Source organism: Lygodium microphyllum, chromosome 30 (genome assembly GCF_053477565.2).
Source record: "Lygodium microphyllum isolate KBCC chromosome 30, Lygodium_microphyllum_v1.1.10, whole genome shotgun sequence".
Lineage (NCBI taxonomy): Eukaryota > Viridiplantae > Streptophyta > Polypodiopsida > Schizaeales > Lygodiaceae > Lygodium > Lygodium microphyllum.
The window spans coordinates 46,756,734-46,781,118 of record NC_141164.1 but is presented as its reverse complement, the minus strand read 5'-3'; the positions used below and the strand labels follow the sequence as shown (position 1 = coordinate 46,781,118).

The following is a 24,385-nucleotide window of genomic DNA, read 5'->3' as shown; positions in this document are numbered from 1 at the left end:
AGCTGTCGTGCAGCATATGGGAACGGGATCTAGGGGCGACGGAAGAAGCCGCATGTAAGGTAACGGTTATTATGGTTGCAAGGGTCGGTGAGGGAAATGTGAATATTCGAGAACTCAATGGAGGAATATTAAATGCAGGAATATGATTCCGATAGACGGATTCGAAATAATATAATCAGGGGGGATAATTAATAAGCTGAGGGGCCGAGAGGGGCGGGCCGGAGAGAGACAGAGCGAGCTGCTTCTGCGTGTGTGCTGGGATGACGTCGGGTCGGCTGATTCCCAGGTCCTGCGGCCAACAGGGGTTGGGGGGGCCTGGCCGGTGGCAGCAGCACGCACACCAACCATGGAAATGCAAGCACCTGTCCCCTCCCTTCTTTTCTTGCCCCTCACTTTCCTTCTTCTTCTCCCCCCTCCTGCCTCTTCCTCTTCTGGCGATCCATCAAAACACCCTTCTTACAGCCTTCTTCCCCCCTCTCTCTCCGCATCCTTTATTTTCGATCCCTGCTGTTCCACTTTCAGGATCCCCCTGCATCCACAGAAACGACCGTTTGCCGACCAGGTTTTCCTGTCGTATCATCAGCATCTCTCACACAAAGACCTTTGCTCCCCGTTCTCGTGTTTTATCATCAGCATCTTTCTTTCTTTGTGGCATCCTACCGGACGACTCGCTAGCTTGCTGGGGCAGTGGCACATCCAGAGATTGTCTTGTCTTGGAATACAGGTTCAACAGACGAAAGTTGTATACCGGCTTCTTCACGTATCAGACAAGCACTTTCCTGGAGCTTTGGCACATAAGAGATTGTCTTATTTTGGTATACAGGTTCAACAGACAGAAAGTTGTATCTCAGCATCTTTTGAGTTCTTTCCACGTTGCTGGAGCTTTGGCACATCAGAGATTGTCTTGTTCGGGACACAAAAGTTCAACATGGGTTGTTGTATCATAAGCATCTTCAGCACCTTCTCTGTTGATTGCGTTGGAGAAATAGCTTGCTAAGTTTGCAACACACGTTCAACAGGCAATAACTACTCGTGCAAACTCTGCATTTCCAAGATCTACCTTCCCTAGGGAAAAAGGGATACCGAATTACGGCAGTGCATTGGGATTGCCTTACCGGATTTTGGAACAATTAGAGGCGGGGCGAGGTCCCCAATTTGCAGGCTAAGGAGAGCCGAATTCGGGTCTCTAACAATTACTCTTCCTTCTACTAGTAGGTATCCAGGTCTCAGGTGCAGCTTTGACCAGGCAAGCTTAGCTGATGTACCTGTTGTGCAGAGATAATATCTAGGTGAAAGCTGGAGGGATTCATGTGTAGCCTCCTGGCTCATGTCGCCAGACTCGACTGTCACAGGGTATGATCCCCTTTCTTTTTCTGTCGTTCACCATGTCATCTCGATGAAATGCTACTAATTTTTTGTCCCATTTTGGATAGGGCTTCTGCATTATTAGGCCCCTTACAGCCAGTGAATTCCGAATCCACACCAGAAAATTGTATTTTTGATGAGAAGCAAAAACTGAGTCCTTCAACATCTCAAGTTGCGATTACGACTGCTATCCTGCACTGGTCCAAGTCTCAAGTTGTGGCTTGGCTACAAGAAAGTGTTCCACTTGGTCATAATCGTATGCAAGGTGATCATGCATCTTGGGCTTGTAAGAGAACCTTGCTGCATTTGATCATGGTCAAAAACTGATTAAATTGGAGCTGTTAGCAGCTTCTATGATGTCACATTTCCACACGGAGTTTCTGTCTCAAGTTCCTTGGTGCTCACATGTGCATATTCAGATCATAGAGGACTAGATGAGGGGTGCACATTGTGCCATGCGATACAGGCCATATTTTAACTTTCTGTAAGGACCTCATCAAAGACTCTTTTTTGTCCATGCTAGCTCTAGAGAATAGATGGGACTTTGATACTTCACATCTTTATAGATTACAAGGAGGTGAGGAACCCATCTCTATTCAGGCTGTGTAGATTGACCTCCTGAGGGACCTAGTTCCATTTTGTGGAGCTCAGGTGGGGGTCTAAGATGATCTGTGCCTGTCAAAGATTTTCAAACTGCAACGTATGCTCTACTTGTTTGGTCCTGGTAAATCCATATCTCAAGGTATATCTAGGGTTCCCTGTAAATTTTTTTTGGGCTTATGGTTACGTAACCCAATGGCTTCATTCACTTGATGGAAGCTCCGACAAATTGATCTTTATCAGACTCTGATGTGGATGTAGATATCGATGCTGAATCATCCTTAGAATGCCTCCTCTGTGTTTTTGGACTGAGTTTAAGAAGTTATTGAGGTGCTTTGCTACCATACTGAACTGGTAACCTAGCATATCTGCAAATTTGTAGCGTTGTCCTTGCATGTCAATAGTTGTTGCTGTGAGCAAATGTGTCTGTCAGGGTGTAATGCTGCAATTTACACATGATGTTTGCACTAGGTTGCAACCTGTGAAGATGCTTGGTGCAAGCAGATGGTTAGCAGGTAGTTCAATTAAAAGTTATGCAGGCACAAAGTTGGAACATTCTGAAGAGCTTTGGTATTGTAGCTTATGGTTGAACTGAACTTATGTAGAGCTGTTCATAATTGTGGACACTAGAGGGCACCTCAGATTACCTTTCCCTACTAGAATTTAAATCTGTGAGGAAATTGAAGTATTGTTGCAAATGATGAGCAAATCTTTCTTTCACAGTGATAATAATCTGTGTGATAAGGGAAGCTGCAATGTATTTTCATGACTGCAGTAAGTAATGAAAAGCTCTTAAATGCAGGATTAGATGTTCCAAAACTGTCAACATTGAAGAAATGTGTGAAAGATGACAAAACACAAATGGTTTCCAGATCTGCAGGAATAAGTTTATACTTATTGCAAATGGTGGGTGGAAGGATTACATCGATGCGGCCTGATATTTGTGGATTCATAATACCACTGTTTTGGGATAGGAGTAATATTCTTATAACCAATACTGAAGAAGTATACCACAGCTTCATGGGACATGATGAGAGAGCACTTCCTGGCTCTTCTGTTAGATAGGTTTTAACACCACTCATGATGAAGTAATAGCACCTTTTTTTGTTACCCACATTCTTATGGGCTATGCGAGACCTATTCCTGTGTTGAGAGCGAGGGGGAGTGGGAGCAGCAACAGGGGAGAGAGAGAGGGTTTTCTACCAATTTTTGATAATGGTTCTCATGCTTGTATTTCTCACACACCAAACCCCCCCCCCAAAAAAAAAACAAAAAAACCACACACCGGTTTTCCCCCCTGTAAAGAAATACCCTAACACAGAAATACAAACAAAAATCGTATGACAAAGCATAGACTGATAAAAGAACATAGTTAGGGTAACTCAGAGACAATGAACACAAAAAATAAATGAAGTGATATGACTGCTGAAAATACAATGCTCACGCAACAAACACACTATGTAGTGAATGAATATTGAATCTCGAACTCATGTATTTCAAGGATCAAGGCAGGGGTAATGAGCTGGAGAGTGTCATACTCCGAACGGATGTCGAATTACAGCAAGGCAACCTTCGGATGTCGAACACTAGCAAAGGCAGCCAAGGAAGGCTGGATCTGATGCAGACGACAGTGCAGGAGAGAGAAAAACTAAAAACGCAGGTGAGGAGAGAGAAAGGCTAAAAAATGCAGGCTGCAAGGAGAGAGAAAACTGAGCAGGCGGCAGTTGGAGAGTGATCAGCAACAGTCGCTCTGCTGTAAACAGCTGCAAACTGCGGGTGGAAGGCTGAGAACAGCTGCTAGACTGTAGGACGACAGTAAGAAACAACTGAGACTGCGATGGCCTCCGCAAAAGGGGTGTGGGCAACAAGCTAAAAACACCTGAAACTTGCAAAAATGAGATGTGGGACTGAATGGAGGGCAGCATACCTATTTATAGAAGGTTTGGGTCCTCCCAAGTGGGTTTGTGCTTATGGAACATTGACACTCTCTAGGATTGTGTTTCTTTTAAATAAACAAGGTTACTTCATTAATTAAGCATGTTTTGGGGTTGTTTAAGTGAAGCTAATGCATTTTTAGCTCAACACTCCCTCTCAAGCCCAACAACGGTGCCACTAGAATGAAGGCCAGTCAAGTCTCCCTTTTTTTTTGTTTTTATCCCAAGGCGTCCCACCCCAAAGTAGCCAGAGCATCAAACAAAGGTTGCTTATCGGTTGCCTAGTGGCTTACTAAGACTACAAAGGCGATGATTATCTTACCAAGGGAGCTCAAGTGATCACCCCAGAGGGGATAGGGCATCGGACAAAGGGTGCATGTCATCTGCTTAGTGGCCTACCAAGCCCTACAAAGCCGGATGGAATCAATCATGGACTTTTTTTTTGAGGGCTTATTAGATTTGATAAATTTAGCATTAAATGAGGGTTGCAAATCAGTTTTCGTTCTATTGAGTATCCGTGCTCCAATATGGGAGAGTGATAAGGGATGGTCAGACCCGAGACCTTCACAAAACAAGCATACTATCCCTATCATTACTGGGTGTCAGTGAAGAAGGAAAATGACTAAGTTGTGGGTATAGCAAATAAGCGAAGTAAGCAAGACAAGCAAAGTAAGTAAGCTAGCTAGGAAAAAATTTCCTTGGAGACTGCTATGTGCAATGCTACGAATATGGTGGATCTAGAGTCGATCACTCCAAAAGACCGTAAAGGGATAAATGCACACAAATGCATGTTAACATGAACAAAATGCCAATGCATGAGGTAATGCAAAGGGAGATGAAAGATATCATGCTTACACAAAATGCTATGCAATGGTGCCACTTGGACAGTGCCCTCGCAGGGAAATTGTTATACAAAAGAATAAATGAATGTCTAAAAATCGTAAGTATTATCTTTGTCACTATCAAGAGAAGAAGCGGCCCTCTCTCAAACTGGAAGGTAAAGCAAGTGGGAAGCATGCTCTCCCCGTCAATCTGAAGAAATAGGGGAGGGTGTACCTAAGCTGATCCTGGGTAGCAGGTAGTAAAGAACTGGCCGGTTGACCGCTTTGGTCAAGATGTCTGCAAAATTATCTGATAAAGGCACAAACTCTAGGCAGATAGTGCCTAGCTTGACTTGCTCTCCGGAAAAGTGGAAGTGGTCTTCTACATGTTGCGTGCGTAGTGTGATGATCGGATTGCTTGCAAGGGCAATGGCACTTTTGTTGTCGTAATAGACAATGGTGGAAGAGTCGCAAGGAAAAGGAAAATGAAGCACCGCCAGTAAACTCCTCAGGTAGATGGCCTCGATGGTGTTGAGAAACCCTTCACCCTTCACTCGTAGTTTGCGTTTTTGTGTTTTTGCCTTTTGCATTTAGGGTTTGCAGCCCCAAAAAGGGGCGCCACCCTAGACTGACTGTGCCTATTTATAGGCCACTCTCTCATTCATTCCTCATGGCTGATTCATTCAGTCCGTCACCTCTTCTCTCTAGCCTCTCCACTACGCTCACACCCCTTCAGGAGGACATTGCGGTTCGCGGTTCGTGGTTCGTGGTTGTCTTCATCATCTGCCTTGTGCTACGGCACCCTTGTTCCCTTGTATCACATTCACTCCATGATTAAGATCTTCATCATTCTCATCGTAGTTTGTTCTTTCTTCTCTTCTCTTCTCCATGTTTGTTGAGTTCACTCCATGTTTCTCCCCGCAAACCCTATTGTCTCGCTGGTACGTCATCTTTTGACATGGTATTAGAGTTGGATCTGTTCAAACAACGGCAAAGATACTCCACTCCAGTGAAGGCAAAGACCGATGGCAGGTTTGATATCCGTTTCTCTTCTTATTCCACTGCTGCATCAAAATCTCGTTTTTGTAGGTTTCAGGCGTTTTCAGCTTGTTGCCCACACCCCTTTCGCGGAGGATATCGCAGTCTCAGCTGTCCCTTGCTGTCATCTCTAGTCTGGTGCCTGTTTTCAGCCTTCCACCCGCAGTTTGCAGCTGTTTACAGCAAAGTGATTGGTGTTGATCACTCTCCATTCAGAAAACAATCTGTTTTTACAGATTTCAGGTATTTCAGCTTGTTGCCTACACCCCGGACGACGCGGAGGACATCATGGTCCAAGCTGGCCATTGTTGTCTACAACAGTTTGGTGTTTGTTTCCAGCCTATCACACACTGTTTGGAGTTGATTTTAGCATGCTGACTTCTACTGCTGGTTTTTTCCTGCGTTTTTAGTCTCTCTCTCTCTCTTGTAGCCTGCGTTTGTTGTTTTCTCTCTCTTGTAGCCACCGTTTTTAGTCTCTCTTTCTCTCCTCACTTGCATTTTTCTAGTGGTTACAACCTCTTATTGCTGGTCGCAACCTTCTCCCACTGGCAGTTCACTTCTAGCCCTTCCACTGCCCTCCCACCCCTTGAGACGGACATTGTGGTTCGTGCTTCACACTACCCTCACACTCCTTGAGGCGGACATTGTGGTTTGTGGTTCATGGTGGCTGACCTCTTTCTTCTTCAGCAAGGCACACTGGTATCCATGGCTTCTTTACCAATAGATGACTAGACTACTGGTTGCTCCTATAGTGGCATCACTAGACATACCATTGATGCTTGCCGACTTTGACCTTTGCTTCCCACCCCCTCGGAGTATATGCATCTTCCACCAGGCGCTCCTTATGCCACTTCTCCTTTTTGGGCCATAGAGATCGTTCTGCGTCAGCTATCGGAGTACTATGCTGAAGGCAAGAAGTCGCATCCGATGTGCACTAAGTCCTTTTGAGCACATGGAGGATCGATTGGCGCTACGACCTCCTGGAGATTGTCACAATGCAAGCGACAATCTTCTCCCACTTATATTCAAGTACAGTGGCTTCCACGATCTACAGATCTGCAGTTCGCTCCATTGAGAGACATTGATTGTTTTGTACCGTCTCCTCGTCAATCCACTCCTTCGAGAGACAGTGGCTGCTCGACTCCTTCCTCTTCTTCGGCTATCTAGTCCGCTCCACTGAGAGACAACGATTGTTGCCCAATTCTTGCTCATTCTGAGCCCCATTCTTTCCCACCCTCAACTCCTCAGGTTTGAGAGGCTATCTTTGGGAGCTCTTCGGCACCCCAGATACCTTCTTCGGCACGATCGGTGGCGCTTTCTTTGTCATCAGACATTTTGGAGTCTGTGATCCATGAGTTTTTGGATTTCCTATCTACATCAGAGGGGGATTCAGAGAGGGATGTTATTTCTTTGCCCTCAGAGGGAGCATCTACTTCTTCTTGGACTTGAGTGGGGGCCCCTCCACTATTTATAGGCCACTCTCTTATTCATTCCTCACGGCTGATTCATTCAGTCCGTCACCTATTCTCTCTAGCCTCTCCACTACCCTCACATCTCTTCAGGAGGATATTGCAGTTCGTGGTTCGTGGTTCTACTGGTTGCTCCTACAGTGACATCACTAGACATACCATTGATGCTTGCCGACTTCGACCTTTGCTTCCCACCCCCTCGGAGTATATGCATCTTCCACCAGGCGCTCCTTATGCCACTTCTCCTTTTTGGGCCATAGAGATCGTTCTGCGTCAGCTATCGGAGTACTATGCTGAAGGCAAGAAGTCGCATCCGATGTGCACTAAGTCCTTTTGAGCACATGGAGGATCGATTGGCGCTACGACCTCCTGGAGATTGTCACAATGCAAGCGACAATCTTCTCCCACTTATATTCAAGTACAGTGGCTTCCACGATCTACAGATCTGCAGTTCGCTCCATTGAGAGACATTGATTGTTTTGTATCGTCTCCTTGTCAATCCGCTCCTTCGAGAGACAGTGGCTGCTCGACTCCCTCTTCTTCGGCTACCCAGTCCGCTCCACTGAGAGACGACGACTGTTGCCCAATTCTTGGTCATTCTGAGCCCCATCCTTTCCCACCCGCAACTCCTCAGGTTTGAGAGGCTATCTTTGGGAGCTCTTCGGCACCCCAGATACCTTCTTCGGCACGATCGGTGGCGCTTTCTTTGTCATCAGACATTTTGGAGTCTGTGATCCATGAGGTTTTGGATTTCCTATCTACATCAGAGGGGGATTCAGAGAGGGATGTTATTTCTTTGCCCTCAGAGGGAGCATCTACTTCTTCTTGGACTTGAGTGGGGGCCCCTCCACTATTTATAGGCCACTCTCTCATTCATTCCTCACGGCTGATTCATTCAGTCCGTCACCTATTCTCTCTAGCCTCTCCACTACCCTCACATCTCTTCAGGAGGATATTGTAGTTCGTGGTTCGTGGTTGTCTTCATTATCTTCCTTGTGCTACGGCATCCTTGTTTCCTTGTATCACATTTACTCCATGATTTAGATTTTCATCATTCCATTCATCAGAGTTTCTTCTCTCTTCTCTTCTCTTCTCATGTTTACCGAGTTTACTCCGTGTTTCTTCCCACAAACCCTATTGTCTCGTTGGTATGTCATCTTTTGATAGATGGTGCTATCAAAGAGAGCCCTGTACTTAGCCTCGGCCGTGGAAGTCGCTACCATTTTCTATTTACGGCTAGACCAGGAAATGGAGGCCGTACCCAAGGTAAAGAGGTAGCTGCCATGTGGAACACCAGGTGTCAGGATCTCCTGTCCAATTAGAATCAGTGTACCCTTGCAAACATAAACCAGAACCATATGTCAGGCCATAAGAATGAGTACACTGTAAATAATGCAACACATAATGACATGCAATCCAATGTGACATCCCAGGTGTTGTGAAATACTGATTGAGTATGCTAACTGAGTAAGCTAAATTTTGCCTAGTATGAATCAACCAAAGAAGTTTCCCTACAATAGACCGATAGGTGTTTGCATTGAAGGGCTGACCTAGGATATCCTTCGACAAGTGGACAGTAGGATCAAGAGGCGTGGCCACTGGCCGTGTCTGATCTGTAGTGTACTGTTCCACAAGCTAAAGTGTGTACTTCTGCGCAGTGACACAAAAATACAGCACCCAGATCGAACTACATCCATCCCCAAAAAATAAGACAACAAACCAAGGTTGTCATCTCAAAGGTAGCACTAAGCTTTGCCTTAATTTTTGTGATGGTAGCAAAACTTGAGTCTGGAAGAGTAAGTCTTCAACGTACAACAGGATATAGCTAACCCCCTCTGCAATAGATCGAACATATAAGTTCGGGTCATAAGGGGTAGAATGGTATCCGTGAGTTTGTAAGAACTCATCTATTCTATGAAACCAAGACTGCAGCACTTGCTTCAGCCCATAAAGAGCTTTCTGCAGACTGAATATCTTATCCCGCGGGTTCGTTGATGGAAAGCCTGGTGGTTGCTCCACATAGACTTCCTCCTCAAGATAACCATTCAGGAAGGCACTCTTGACATCCATCTGATGTATTGGCCAACCGTGGTGAGCGACTAGCACGAGAAGCATTTAGAAAGATGTCAACCGTGCAGTAGGGGCAAAGGTCTCCTTATAATTAATGCCATGCTTCTGTCGAAACCCTTGCACTACAAGGCAAGCCTTGTACTTGTCTAAAGTCCCATAAGCTTTTAGCTTGGTCCTAAAAATCCACTTTGTCCCAATGACTTTCTTGTGGCTCGGATGATCCACTAATGTCCAAGTCTCATTTCGGTCAATACTCTCTAGCTTATTCTCCATGGCCTCTTGCCATTGAGGATGCTAAAGAGCCTCCTACCATGTATCTGGCTCAGAATGCGCTATGTAATCAGCTGTAAACAGTGACACAATGATGCTTGAGGAGCAAGATCTTCTAGGTCTCTCCGGAGTGGAATCTGGTGGTAAGATCCCCGAATTCGGCATGGTCTGCTGGTGGTAACAGTGAGGTAATGGGTCTCGCGGAGGGGGCCTAGGACCTGAAGAATTTGCAGGAATGTCAGGAGCGGGAAGTAGACCAGGCTCAATAGGCACGATCTTTGATGATGTGGAAGGAGGAATCAGATTGGAATCCGGTACAGAGGACTTCACGATATCCCTCTCGCAAAAAATGACGTCCCTCTGAACGATCACATTATTTGTTCGAGGATTGAACAACGATAGGCTTTCACTTCAGAGGAATATTCAACAAAAATAAGGAGAGGATTGAACAATAATAGGCTTTCGCTTTAGAGGAATATCCAACAAAAATAAGGAGATTAGCTCGGAAAGTGAGCTTTCCTATTTTATCATCAGGTGTGTGTGTATAGGCACGACACCTGAAGACTCTAAAGTGGGAATAAGAGGCCGAAAGCCAAAGAATGCATCATACGGGGTCTTCTGAGGAAAAGAGCCATAGTCAGGGCACCGGTTGAGGATGTACACTGTAGTGTTAACAGCCTTAATCCAAAAGCGCTTAGGGAGCTCTGCTGCGAATAGCATAGAGCATGCCATTTCCATGACTGTTCGGTTCCTACGCTCTACGACTCCATTTTGAGAGGGGGAGTTAGTAGAGGTGAGTTGCCGAGCGATGCCATGTTGCTGCAGAAACTTGGAAAATTCATGGGAGATAAACTCACCACCGCTATCACTCCTCATACAACCAACACGACGTCTAGTTTGGTTATGAACCAGTAACACCCAAGTAGAAAAATATATGAAAGCGTTTGACTTATGCTTGAGGAAGTACACCCATATGTATCTAGAATAATCATCGACTATCAAAAAGAAGTACAACGTGCCATTTAAGACGGTAGTGAATGTCGGCTCACAAAGATCAACATGAATTAATCTAAGAGGCTCCTCAGCACGATGTGTGGACTGTTGAGGGAAAGGGGTACAGTGCTGCTTCGCGAGTTGATAGGCTTTACAAACATTGCGAGCTAGCTTTAGGCGGGAAAGGCCCTCAACCAGTTCACGGCGTGACAACTCATAAAGAGAGTCATAACCAAGATGCCCTAAGTAAAAATGCCAAAGACACTCATGTTTGTAGGCTCTCGAGATGTGGCAAAAGCCTGGAAGCTATGGAACACGGAGCCCTCAGCTGTCGGTTGGTCAGAAAGTGTGTCATGTGGTATAGACCACTAGGCCGTGCCTCACCGCGAGCAATCACTAAACCGGTCTTAAGAGTCCAGGACCTCGACTGTGTTGCTATAAAGAAAACTGCTCGTCCCAACCGGCAAAGTTGCTGAACAGATAACAAATTTCACCCCAAGGTATAGTTGCCTCCGTACGTGGTACAAAACAGTCAGTACGGTACGATCCGTATGGTACCGTATGATACGAATTCATACAATTTCATACGTTAAAATTGGCCTGTTTTGGCCACCTGGCCTCTGTGTCCTCATTCCGTGTTTCCTGCGTCCCCACGTCCCGCGTTTCGTGCGTTTCGTGCATTGTTGCGCTTTTTGGGGGGGTGGGAAGCCTTGGATACCTCACCCCACCCCCTTTTCGAAATTCCAATTTTCAGCCATGCAAAAGGTGCTCCTCTTTGGATTCCTTCCAGCTTGCAAGCTATAGCCCTCTCTTTGGATTCCTTCTCTCTTTGACTGTTTGAACTTTGGACTTTGATCCTTCTCTCATCTACAAAAGGTGCTCCTCTCCTCCAAGGCTCCATGCTTCCACACCAATTCAGCAAGCACTTACAAGTTACCATTCTCATCTTCCTCTCTTCAATCTTGATTCTTGAATGGACTTGTGATTGTTATTCTCGAATCTCACCTCCCATCCCCTCTTTCCCGCACCCTATCGAAGCATATTCCATTCTCAAATCTCATCTCCCATCCCCTCTATCTTGTGCCCTATCAAAGCATTTGCCATTCTCATCTCCCATTTTCTCTCTCACTCTTGCTCTTTCAACTTTACCCCAACCCTCGAGCCTCTCAAGTCTCCCTCCCTTTCAACTTTCAAGAGTTGAGACTCAAGCATCTCTCTCTCTCGGGCCTCTTTATTCGTCATCGGTACCATGACTCGTGAGAAGCACGAAGCCTTTAATTTGCATGCGATCCATGTGGAGAGGGACACAAAGAAGTCCAACTCCCACCATTGGACATGCAAGTATTGCGGGAAGCGCTATACAAGTAGTGCAACTCAGCTTTTCCAACACCTTTTCAAGGTGGGGGGTCAAGTTGCTCCATGCAAGGAGATCACTCAAAACATTGCAGAGGAGATTCTCGCCAAGATGAGAGGGGGATCCACAAGAGGAGGAGGAAGTGGCTTATTGGCACCAACTCCTATGCCTACTAACGAGGAAGCATCCAATGTGGGCGTATCCTCAACTGATGCGGGAGAGGCCTCTACCATTGGTGGTGGGGGCTCCACATTTGCATCTGGCATTGGTAAAAGACAAAGAGTGGAGGCTTGTGCGGTACCGGAGAGACAATCGCCTCTATTTCAAGCTCCCGGTCATGTGCGTGGATCGGTTGCGGACATTGAAATTGCACGCACAGTGATTGAGTGCAATCTTGCATTCAATGTCCTTAAGCAAGAGCAATAGAAGAATATGGTAAAAGCCATTGCCAATGTGAGTCCATGTGAAGGACGGACCGGTGTCACATACAACAACATAAGGATGAGAAAGATTGATGAAGAGGAGAGGATTGATAGAGCACTTGATCCTATTTAGGCCGCATGGATAAAATATGGTTGCTCCATTCTCACCGACGGATGGAGTGATTGTAAGAAATGGGGCATCATCAACATACTCATCTCATGTCCACTCAGCACTTACTTTTTGCGGGCTGTAGATACCGATAAGAGAGGGAGAAAAATGACGGGTGCATTCATCTACTGTCACATTCGACAAGCTATCATTGAGGTATACATTGCAATTTGTGTTTTAAATTTGTTTCACTTTCTTTCATTATGATAATATCATGATTCATAATTGAAATTTGATTTATACATATCTCGTAATTTGTAAATTGTGGTTGTAGGTGGGCCCCTTAAATGTGGTGCAAGTTGTTACTGACAATGCATCGAATTGTTGGCGCATGGGCCGTTTGCTTGAGGCCGAGTTTCCTACGATTGTGTGGACTCCATGTGCAAGTCATTGTTTGGACTTGCTCATGGAGGACATTGGAAAGCTCAAGTGGGTGAAGAGGGTGGTCCGCAAAGCTACATCCATTGTCACATTCTTTACGGTAAAGGTAAAGGTGCTTGCGATGTATCGTGAGCATAGCACATTGGAGTTGAAGAAGCCTTCTTCAACTCGCTTTGAATACATGTGGTTATTGCTGGAGCGTCTTTATGAGGTGCGGTCTGCCTTGCGCCAGACAGTGGTGTTCACTCTATGGAATGAGTGGGATGAGTATGAGATAGAGAAGGCCAAAGCCATGCAGCGCTTGTGCCTTAATGAGCAGTTTTGGCAAAAAGTCCGTGCCGTTGTCATTGTTGTGACTCCCTTTTATAGGGTGTTACGTATGATTGATTGCGAGGGGTCCACCATAGGCCTTCTCGTTCACTTCTTTAGAGCAGCATTGGTGGAGACACGTGCTTGTACAGTGATTACAGAGACACAACGTGCACATGTTTTAGAGAGCAGAGAGGAGATGGGCGTGGATGTATAAGCCCATCCATGGTTTTTCCGCATTAGTACATCCTGGCCTACAAGTCACCGATGGTCATGGATGATAGAGAGTTCCGTTCAGACCAGCTTGCTTATTTGACTCGTGTGGTCCCTGTTGATGACCACAATGCAGTGCTAGAGGAGCTAGGATGCTATGCAGATGAGAGAGGGCATGTGGCTTTTGCTTCTCCCACTTGTTCGAGGAGAGAGTCACTTGTGAAGCCTTTATTTTAATGGCAAAACTTTGGATATGCGCTGGAGACCCTTCAGCCCTTAGCCATGAGGGTCCTTGCCCAGGATTGCTCTTTGGGTGCATGTGAGAGAAACTGGAGTGCCTATTCTCTCATTCACACAAAGATTCGCAATTGGCTTAGCACACGAAAGTTAGAGTGGCTAGTCTATTGCCGCACTAACTTACGTATGATGAGGGCTATGATGAGCAAGGGTAATCCGAAGCAGGTAAAGTTTAAACAATTAACCATAAGATTTAAAATTTGTTGTTTTAACTTTTAAACTTTGAACTTTGAAGTTTAAACTTTATACTTTACAATTTAGACTTTAGCATTTATAATGATCAATCTTATGTGCATCACTGCATTGTGTAGATGAATGTTGATACATTCAAGTTGATGGGCGACACTCTTCCGAGTATACATAAGGAGGTGGACGAGGAGGAGGAGATGATTTTTGCAAAGCTCTATAGAGAGCTTATAGCAGCAGATACTCGTTACACTCGCAGTCAGTGTGCTCTTGGGCGAGGAGTTCGAGTAGGTGATAGCAGGGGCACGGTCATTCGACGCCCTCCATCATTGAGGAGGGGTATTTCGAGTGGCTTGCAGACATACGTAAGGCGAGGCTCTAGTAGCTCACATTCTATGCCTCATGATGACATCCCCCCCTTGCCTACACAATCGCCACCTAGGGAGCCATCATTTGATGATGATGGTTAACCTCATCAGTGAGGATGAGTATGAGTGTGTCTCATCATCAGATGCCGAGGAGTCATCTTGAGACACTCTTGATGACCACTTAGATGGTTCTAATGATGATGATAGTGATGCCTCATCATAGATTCATCATTTATATGACATATGTATCTGTTTTTTTTGTATCAGACATACTAGACTGTAGTTGTTTCGCATGTTTTGCGTAGCCTATGCGACCGCGATGGTCACCCTCATGTATTCATCTTATTTTGTAATGAAATGGCTATTTCCACTTTAAACATGTATTCTATGATCTATCATTTAATGATTTATAGTTTTTGTTATTTAAAAAATCATCTTAATTTTTTTCGTACTAATATCGTACCGTACCTTACAAAATCATAAGGTACCAATTAGTACTATATTTTATTGTACCGTACCGTATCGTACCTTTCGTACCTGACAACTATACCCCAAGTTGAGGAACATGATATACATTATCCAGCGAAGCCAGATCTGAACCCTTGTCAGTGGCAAAACTGACACAACCTTGAGCTTGAATCTTGACTGAGGAGTTGTTTCCTACGCGGACTCCCCAAGCTGCAGGAGCTCGGGTATGGAAGATGTTCTCTATAGGAGTCATGTGATGTGTAGCTGCATTATTTACAATCCAACATGAGCTGAAGTGCACGACTGCGACGAGTAGGCCTGTGTAGAAACCTCTTCAGGAGGCAACTCACAGATATGGATGAGACTCGCATTTGATGTCTCTACGGAGACGATGTGGGCCGTTGTAGACCAGTTAGACAAGCCCTCTGGAGTTGAGAACATTATTGACTGAGATGGCTGACTGGTGGCAGTGTGAGTTTGAGCTTTAAATTGCCCCTTGCCATTACCCTACCTTCCTTGTTGGGGGTTGCCCGACTGAGGGGTTGGGGTCTGAGACTTAGGTTTTTGTGCTGTGCCTCTTGCCTTTGATCGACGCTTGTCGTCAAAATGGCCAGCCTTTTGACAATGTTGACAATACCTATTCTTTTTAGGTACATTCTGCCACCCTGCTTTGAGTTGTGATTGGGAGTTTCCTTATGATTTCCTGAATTGATTTTGTTTTTGATTTTGATTGGAAGTTTAATTTTGTTTACCCTTTCTTTGTTGCCCCTTCTGAGAATGAGCAACAAGAGCCTCTTTTGAGGGATTATTCATATGAAATTGATCGAACAACTGTGCATAATGCAATAACTGACACTCAAATTCATAGAAAGTAGGCATGGTAGGCTTTGAAACTATATCTTCCACAAAATTGAAGTATTTTCTAGGGAATTTATTTAGAAACAGTGTTACTTGATTGTTAGAAGACTTGGGAGTCCCCGTAGTGGAGAATTTGGCAAGAAGAAGTCGATACTCAACCAACTTGACTTTGAAGTCATTCGGGTTAGAGATTTTAAAATTTTGAAGCTCATGGTCAAGATTGATACGACAGGTGCTATCTTGAGTTGCATAGCGATCTGTCAAGTGTGCCCATTGCTCTGACACTAAGTCAAAATGCTGAAGCTGAGAATGAAACTTGAGCAATAAGCCTTGCATCAGCTCGACAATAGTGGAGGCATTCCTAGCCTTCCATGAGCGGATGACCTCGTATGGAACAAGTGCGGGATCGGGTTGTAGTTTCAATTCCTACACGAGATCCCATAGGTTCTGTGAGTCAAGGACATGTCTCATCAAGTTCGACCAAGTGGTAAAGTTGGACCTGTTGAAATGAGTGTTATTATTGAATGCATGCTTGGTGGAAGATGAGGTAGAACCATGAGATGTCAGGAAAGTGGGCTAGGATGGATGGGTGGAATAAGATGGTGGTGGTGGTGGAGGGGTATGATAAGGAGGAGGAGGGGAAAGAGGTGGGTAGGCAGAAATGGGCTATGAACGTCTAATGAGTGCCGATTGCGGCGGAGGCACTGGAATATGAATGTTTCCATAAGATGCTGGTGTAGGTGGAGGCATTGGGACATGGAAGCCCTATCCAAAGTTTGTCGGCTGGGGCATAGAAGGTCCATTAGGTAAGGCCATGTAGGCAAATTGTGGTTCCAACTGATCCACGCTCGAGATAGACTGGGAGAGATACCGAGGTTGCATTGATCCCGAAAGTATGTGAGAAGAAGGTGGAACACCACCCGGTTGCGGCAAGGATGAGATCCTAAAAGATGTGCCTATGTTTCCATAACCCCCTGGTGTGATGTGCGGTGCAACATGAGGTGTTTGAAATGGGAATGTGAATGGTGTGAATGGAAGTGGAGAAGCAGCGGAAGAAGATGGTGGGATGGGTGGGTTTTGAATTTGTGAAGTGAAAGGTGAAGATGCATTTTGTTCATTTTTTCCATTTAATGATTGAAAATGAAAAGATGATGATGAAGATGTACCATGTAATGAACAAATAGGAACACCAAATTTATTTTGATTTTGAGAAGTAAACTGAAAAGAAGGAAGGGTAGAAGAAGAAGTACCTGGCTTTTTCTTATAATCCCCATGATGTGTGTTGACATACAAGAATTGGTTCTTGAGAGATCCTTTTCCGTAGTCAATAGACTGTACTCTTTCTTCCTCATGATTTCTACCAGTATATTGCAAAATAGAAGAGGTAAAAGACAAAGGAACAAAAGATGAATCTAAAGTACCTTGCACCACAGTAGACAGAAGAGGATGAAAGAATGGAATATACTCCGGATCTCTTTCTCCAACAGGGGGGCCCATCCGTGATGGAGGTCTCGATGGCCCTGCAACATCATCAGACTTACACGCAAAATCTGAAGAGAGAAAATCATGTATACCTTCATTGAGTAGCTTTTATTGAAGGGAAATCCTTCGGTCGAGCTTCTCAATCTTCTGTTGTTATAAGTTAAATTATTGGCTAGTTAGATTATTTTTCAGGGCACCTAAATAATTATTAGATTAATTTTTAGTATTTAAAGAGTGAAAATTAATATTTATGGAAAAACCATTTGGAAAGGTTGCCACTTGTAAAAAATGCCCATGCAAGACTAAAAAACGTCTTTAAAGGTTGGAGAGAGGCATTTTTAGTGTATTCAGCAGCCTGCAAGAGAGAGAGAGGAGATGCTGTTGGTTTGATTTGCAGCCATTGGAGGACCTTCCAAGGAAGCCAAGGGCAGGAGAAGACCAATCAACAGTAGGTGACAGCATCTACAGGCTGTTGAGGTAGGGAAGCAGTAGTAAATGACTGATTTTCTTCACTTCTTTGCATCTACAAGCTGTTGAGATAGGGCAGCAGCAAATGATAGATTTTCTTCAATTCTTTGTGAAGAAAGTCTGAATTTTCTCTCTCCTCAGCATTCTCTCTTATCTCCTAGTCTTTTTACAGCCTTGCTCCAAAGATTGCAGCATTGAGATCACCAGAGGTTGAGAAATTTCAGATTTCTTTGCTGTAAACCCTAATTTGTAGAAGAAATTAGGGTTTACAGTAGCCTCGAGAAGTGTGCCAGAAATTGGAAGCTCCAAGACTTGGATTCAACAGGGCCGAAGCTGTTTTTAGCCTATTCAAGTGGAGGGACCAGAAAGTAATTGAATTTGGGGCATTTTCTATCTCTATCAAAGTGGGTGAAGGCCAATTGACTGCTCGAATCAAGGGGCAAATCATATTAAAGACTTGTTAGTCACTTTGGGTAGCAAGGGGAGTTTGTATTGTGAAGGGGATCAGGAGAATCTCATTGTAAATCAACTTCTTCTTCAATAAAGCTAAAGAAATACCGATAGGGGCACCAATTTTGGGGCCAATTGGGTATGCATTGTCCAAGATCAGTAGGTAAATTTGTATTTTCAGATTTGCGTTTATTGTTTGTTGCTGTAATTAAGTTGTAATCTGGGATTTACCACCCATCCATGGAAGGCAGGCTGGTTTGAGACTGAATTGGTGTTGTTGTGTTCGAAGTCATTTGAGCCTACTGTTGTTCTTGCTTCTGTGGAGAGCTTTTAGATCAAGGCCTAGGTTTTTCTTAGAGAACCTTGCTTTGATACCATGTAAAGAAATAGGCTAACACAGAAACACAAACAGAAACTGTACGACAAAGCACATATTGATAAAAGAACATAGTTATTGTTAGGGTAACTCAGAAACAATGAACACAGAAAATAAATGAAGTGATATGACTGTTGAATATACAATGCTCATGCAATAAACACACTATGCAGTGAATGAATACTGAATCTTAAACTCTTGTATCTCAAGGATTAGGGCAGGGTTAATGAGCTATCGGAGTATGGATCTTGAATCGCAGTAAGGTAGTCTCTAGATGTCGAGCACCAGCAAACGCAACCAAGGAAGGCTGGATTTGATGCAGACAACAGTGTAAGAGAGAGACTAAAAACACAGGCGAGGAGAGAGAAATACTAAAAAAGCAGGTGAGGAGAGAGAAAGACTAAAAAGCACTGGTTGCAAGAGAGAGAAAATAGCAAACACAGGTAGTGGAGAGAAAATCTGTTGCAATAGGCTGAGGAGGGAGAAAATTTGCTGCAATAGGCTGAGGAGAGAGTAAAACAGCAGCGACGAGGAGAGAGGAAATTGAGCAGGCGGTTGAGGAGAGAGCAAAACAGCAGCGACAACGAGGAGAGAGAAAACTGAGCAGGCGGCAGCTGGAGAGTGATCAGCAACAATCACACTGTTGTAAACAGCTCCAAACTGTGGGTGGAAGGTTCGAAACAGGCGCCAGACTGTAGATGACAACAAGGGACAGCTGAGAGTGCGATGTCCTCTGTGAAAGGGGTGTGGGCACCAAGTTGAAAACACCTGAAACTTGCAAAAATGAGATCTGGGACTGAATGGAGGGCAGCATACCTATTTATAGAAAGTTTGGGCCCTCCCAAGTGGGTTTGCGCTCATGGGACACAGACACTCTCTAGGATCACGTTTCTTTTAAGTAAATAAGGTTACTTCATTAATTAAGCATGTTTTGGGGCTGTTTAAGTGAAGCTAATGCATTTTTAGCTCAACGCCCCCGCCCCACGTTCAAAAACCCATTCATTCGCTGCATTTCCTTTCATTAATTCATGCTAGTTTCGCACTTATAGCCCCAAAAATGGATGGGCACCCACATTTTGGGGCGCCACTCGAGACAGCATGTGCCTATAACTAGGGCACTGACTTTCCCCATTTGCAACCCTCACAAACATTCATCAGTTTCACCTTTTGATTCTCCCATATTCTTCTTTTCTCTCTCTAGCCTCTCCACTGCTGTTCGCACGCCACAAGGAGGACACTACAGTTCATGGTTTGAGCTCCCCTTTTGAAAAGATTGCTTTTCATAACTCAAAGGCAGGTTGTTTGCCTTGTTTTTGTTTGAATCTTGAGAATCCTGTCAAGGAAATAGTTGCACTCATTTTAAGGGCTGGTCAAATGAGGGATACCACTGTAAATGCCCCGAACATCGTAGTATGCTTAACAATTATGATATTCGCTTGTTTTTGAGATTTAATATAAAAGAGAATGAACACTTAAAGCTGAAAATGAAAATTACTCACAAAATTACAGCCATGAAAATGTAAAAGTAATGGAGACAAGATTGAGGGTTGAAGATGGGCACCCCCCTCGAAGGAATGTATTTCTGTTCAACCCAAGTCCCTTAGGGAAGAGCTCAGTTACAATCAACCTGAGAGTGAGGAGAAGTAATTCTCACTCTCACAAGATCATGCAAAGATGTACAAACACATGCATTATCTATTATGCAATGATAAGAACTGATTTCTTTACAGTATGAGAGAAGAAAGAGGAGAAATCAGCCTTTCTTCATCGTTGATCAGTAGTACATGGATAAGGCTTGCTTCTTGTTGCTAAAATGGAAGAAAGAGCTCAAGAAGGAGGGGCTGTAATGAATTTACAGGCTTGCTGTCCTGTAAAACAGCAGTGATAGAAGAGGGAATATGGAGGAATTTGATAATGGAGAAGTGGGGGATGATGATGGGGATGGATGGGGCCAGTTTTTGGCTATCTGTGGGTGTTGTACATGAGTTTACAGCAAAGAAAAATGATGCTGAATGAAGAAAAACGAGCTCTTATTTATAGGAGAGGGAAGAGCTAGTACAAAAGGGGAAAGTGGAGTAGCACAAGACAAGTGTCCAGCCACATGTCATGAGATGTGATAAGTGGTGGGACACTTGGAAACTTGTGTGACAAGTGTCTTGACACTCAGTCTCTTCTCTATGGCCTTCCTTTTTGGGCTGAATACTGTTAATAATAGAAATAACCAAATTTAGTAAGCACAGTCAGAGTACAGAATTTACTATTTTAAGAATGACATCCCTATTTTTTAGGACTAGCATTTTTATGCTAATTCGAGGCTCCTAAAATTTAGGGACCTCCTATGCAAAGAAATGTGCATTTCAAGCTTTCAGCCCACACATGCAAAGAGTACAAGCATTTCATGATCATGCCATCTTGTTGATTGTAACTGTCTGTTCTGGCGGATCTAGCCCACACTTCAAGGCATCAATCCTTTCTGTGTGTGAGTCTAACCCTGATATGCGTGAGTTCTGGTCATAGGCGCCCAATCGGGCCATATAGGTGGAAGTGTGAACTATCTTTTCTCTAACCCACGGCATGGGTCCACCATAACCTGTGACCACTCATCAATAGCCAGCTCCAATGCACTTTTCTTTATATCTGATTAGTGCAAAGGAAACAAATTTAATAAATCATTATATAGACAAATTAATGAAAAAGGATACAAATTCTGTTTCTATAGAGTTGTGACATTGATGCATAAGTGGATGGCCTTCATAATCGCAACTTGTAAAAAGATGCTGGTAAAGGGCAAGAAACCCAAAAGGGCATTTCTCGATACACTAGCCGAAGGTCAAGTAATGTGAAGGCCACCACAGAATATTGGTTAGCTCCTATACTAGCATGTGGGTACCAAGTCAAAAATGGTAGCTATTTTAGTAATGGGTAAAAATAATCATAAAAATAATGAATATATACGATTTATCCAACCTTTATTTTGTCTCCCTAACAATTACCCTCAATCATATTGAGCTGTGTGGGGATATTACATCATCTCCCCCTTAGAGGAATCAAAATGTCGTCATCTAGAAAGAACTTAGGGATTGTCATTCCTAATGGTAAGTTGCTATTCCATTGTAGGTCAGTTAAAGTACCCAATTCAGGGGGGCAAGGGAATCTGGATCAGTTAGAGTTCACGGGATGCTCTCGACAAAGGATTAGAGTTGTGGCTTATTGTGATAGGACTTTGTATTTAGATGTAGACCCTTAGACTTATATGGAAGATGGATGGAGACGTTGGGCATATAGGAGGAGGCCGCTACAAAGACTTCAGTGGGATCGTGGGGAGTGGATATGGAGATATTCATTTGTAGAGATGCCTCAGGATATGCCCTTATTTGGCTATTCCACTAGGTTGGGGAGGAGAATATAGATGAGCAGGATCAGAGTGGTCCTAGCTGTAGCTGAGAGCATTGGACTATCCAGGGTATATCACAGCTTTTCCTTGCACACTTCTGGAGGAGATTGGAGGACAGCTTTAGACCAAGAAAGATTTCACTCTTTCTTTGGTTACTAGCACATAGGAGTTTAATAGTTTGTACATGGCTTGGCTATGGTAGAGACCCTATTCCTTGCGCTAGATGTGGGGAGCAACAACACAGAGGCATTGCATATGGGATTACCCATGGACTCAGGAGGTTTGGAGGAGAGCTCTTAGGATGGTGTTTCATGGCACTATAGATTCTATGATTGCTATGCAGGGACAGTTGCATGGGTCACTAACAAAGGGCCAGCTTGCGGGTATGAGGATGTATAGGGGTGTCAGGCTTATCTCATACCGGGGCAGCTTGTGGGCAGGACTTTCATACCAGCATAGACAGTATGGACTTGGGGGCATTGTCACAGATGGGAGCTCATAGCTAGCATTATTGCTTGGTACATATGGACAGCCACACGTGGCCAGGCTATTGGTTTTTTGGACATATCTACTACAGAGACTCTCTCCAGGATTTGTACAGAGATTGTGCATACTCTTTGTGGGAGATGGGAGAGAATACAGGGCAGTTCAGAGACTATGAGGAAGAGAAGAGATGCTTTTCTCAGGACATGGGATTCGGGTACTTTTTTACTTTTCCACACCCACATGGTCTGGCATTATAGACCTCCCGACTGGCTATTCACTCAAGCTTTGTAATAGACTTCCTCTTCTTACATAATACTTGATATGGAAGTTCCTTACAGGGCTGCTTTCTACTTGGTTTTTTGCCTCGGGACACTGTTCTAAGATGTGTTAATGGAATTTTCTCCTCTCTCAGAGAAAAAAAAGATTGACATTCTTTGCACTTAGTAGATGTTGGCAGAAAGTGTTTGTTTATGCAAGTCTGATAGTGTGTTTGGCCCTACAGGCAATCAAAGTAGGCACAATCTTAGTTCACCACCATGGTTGGTTATAACCTTACATAATTTATCGGCTTTTTTAATTGCTACCATCTATAACTAAATTGATCATTGGACTGCAGAGTGTGTGCATGCTTTTCGTACCAAAGGAGTTGATGGTTTATGCTTCCTTACACTTCGAAGGACCCATCAGGCATGTACAGGAATGACTGATTTTGAGTGGCTTCTTTTCAAGGTAAGTACATGCATATTACTTAATCGTGCCTTTATTTCTGTAAAATTTTGCAAGGAGACACATACTTTACCAGATTTATCGCTTGCTTTCTTTCTTGGAGCCATTGGAATTCTCTCTTGAATAGGTAATCAAAGGATATTTGTGATGGGGTTTAGTATGGCAACCTTAAGACAGCTTCTTATGATAAACTAAAAACGTATATGATCTTTGGTGATATTTGAAACTAGTTTTGATATGCATTGGATCTCTAATGCCACTGATCAGCATCTCTACCTGCATAGGCTGCAAGAAAGAGACTTGTGTCTGGTGGGGGAAAATTGGATCCTCTTTCAGTAGAAAGACTGGGTTTGAAGTACAACAATTTCAGTACTTCATTTTGGACGCCACCATGTACACCAAGAAAAGGGGAGTTAGAAGTCATTCCTCCTGCTTCTCCGCAGCCATACAGGTTTATATCTAATGCATCTGCATAATTTTGTGTTTGAAAATGAGGGTTTTGACGTGATGTTTGTGCTTTTATACCGCCCATATATCTTGACTTAGCTCTTCTTTCATATCTGTTCTTCATTCTAGTTAATGTGGATAATCTATCATATTTAGGCATTTCTGCATGCTTTCTTGGCATTTATCTTTACAGTTTGATCACATTGTAATTGCTCAAGTTATCATGTCCTTGCTAGCTGTATCATCAGATATGTTTTGATTGCAATCTCTAAACCAAATTGACGACGTCTTGTGATTGGCTTGTGTCAAGACAACATAACAATGCTGGACTTAGGCATGCTCAAGGAGCACTATTGCCCACGTCTGCTGGGAAGATGTTTACTTTCCCAAAGCTGCTATGGGGTTCAGACGCTGCAAAAGATGAGCAGGTTGGAATGTAATGGTATGATTGTACAGATTGGTTCTGGTTTGATATGGTTTAAGTTAGTTACAGTAGCCCTAGTCTTCGTGAAGAAGCTTTGTGCATGAGCATGTTTATTAAGAGATTCAGACTTTATTTGATCTGTGTCTTTGCAATGCTGTTGACCTGGCCTCTTATTGCAGATTGAAATGCTTGTGACAGAGGTACAGATGCTCCGAGGAGAAGTAGTGAGTGCGGAGGAGCGTGAAACTACTCTTCAAGCTCAGTATGCACTTGATCTATGAATTCTTTAATTTTATGCGAAAATTCAATGTTTTTCCTGTTTATCAGGAAAACCTGTTTGCTTTTCTACTTTATATTCACCTCAGAGCTATAGAACTTGTTTATGAGGCTCCAAAGTTGCAGTTTATAGCTTTTCACTTGGCATTGTCTAGAACCTGAATTCAAAGAGCTGGCTGAAACTAATTAATGAACCGTGGGTGTGCTGGAGACCTGTTGGCTGTCTGTTGGCGGGCAGAATTGACATGTTCAGACCCCACAAACAGGCAAG

The 24,385-nt window shown here is 43.8% G+C and overlaps 2 protein-coding genes across 6 annotated transcripts in view; both read left to right on the top strand.

Annotated features, from left to right (window-relative positions):
* Nucleotides 1–212: 212 nt before the first annotated feature.
* LOC148009810 (uncharacterized) overlaps nucleotides 213–24,385 on the top strand; it is a 37,793-nt gene continuing 13,620 nt past the window's right edge. Inside the window, exons 1-7 of one of the 5 annotated variants that reach the window (XM_087672696.1) lie at nucleotides 213–1,182; nucleotides 1,277–1,353; nucleotides 1,434–1,630; nucleotides 22,858–22,970; nucleotides 23,252–23,418; nucleotides 23,725–23,842; nucleotides 24,018–24,100. In XM_087672696.1, the coding sequence (XP_087528822.1) occupies nucleotides 1,328–1,353; nucleotides 1,434–1,630; nucleotides 22,858–22,970; nucleotides 23,252–23,418; nucleotides 23,725–23,842; nucleotides 24,018–24,100 (704 nt within the window). In that variant the 5' untranslated portion in view covers nucleotides 213–1,182; nucleotides 1,277–1,327. Of the gene's footprint in view, nucleotides 1,354–1,433; nucleotides 1,631–1,713; nucleotides 2,108–22,857; nucleotides 22,971–23,251; nucleotides 23,419–23,724; nucleotides 23,843–24,017; nucleotides 24,101–24,385 lie in introns of those variants that run through there. The other 4 variants (XM_087672695.1, XM_087672698.1, XM_087672697.1 and 1 more) reach the window with 4 other exon arrangements.
* Nucleotides 12,806–15,602, top strand: LOC148009811 (uncharacterized). The gene is made up of 2 exons (XM_087672338.1): nucleotides 12,806–13,373; nucleotides 15,465–15,602. Exons 1-2 carry the CDS (start codon nucleotides 12,837–12,839, stop codon nucleotides 15,600–15,602), a joined length of 675 nt encoding a protein of 224 aa, XP_087528464.1. The 5' UTR covers nucleotides 12,806–12,836.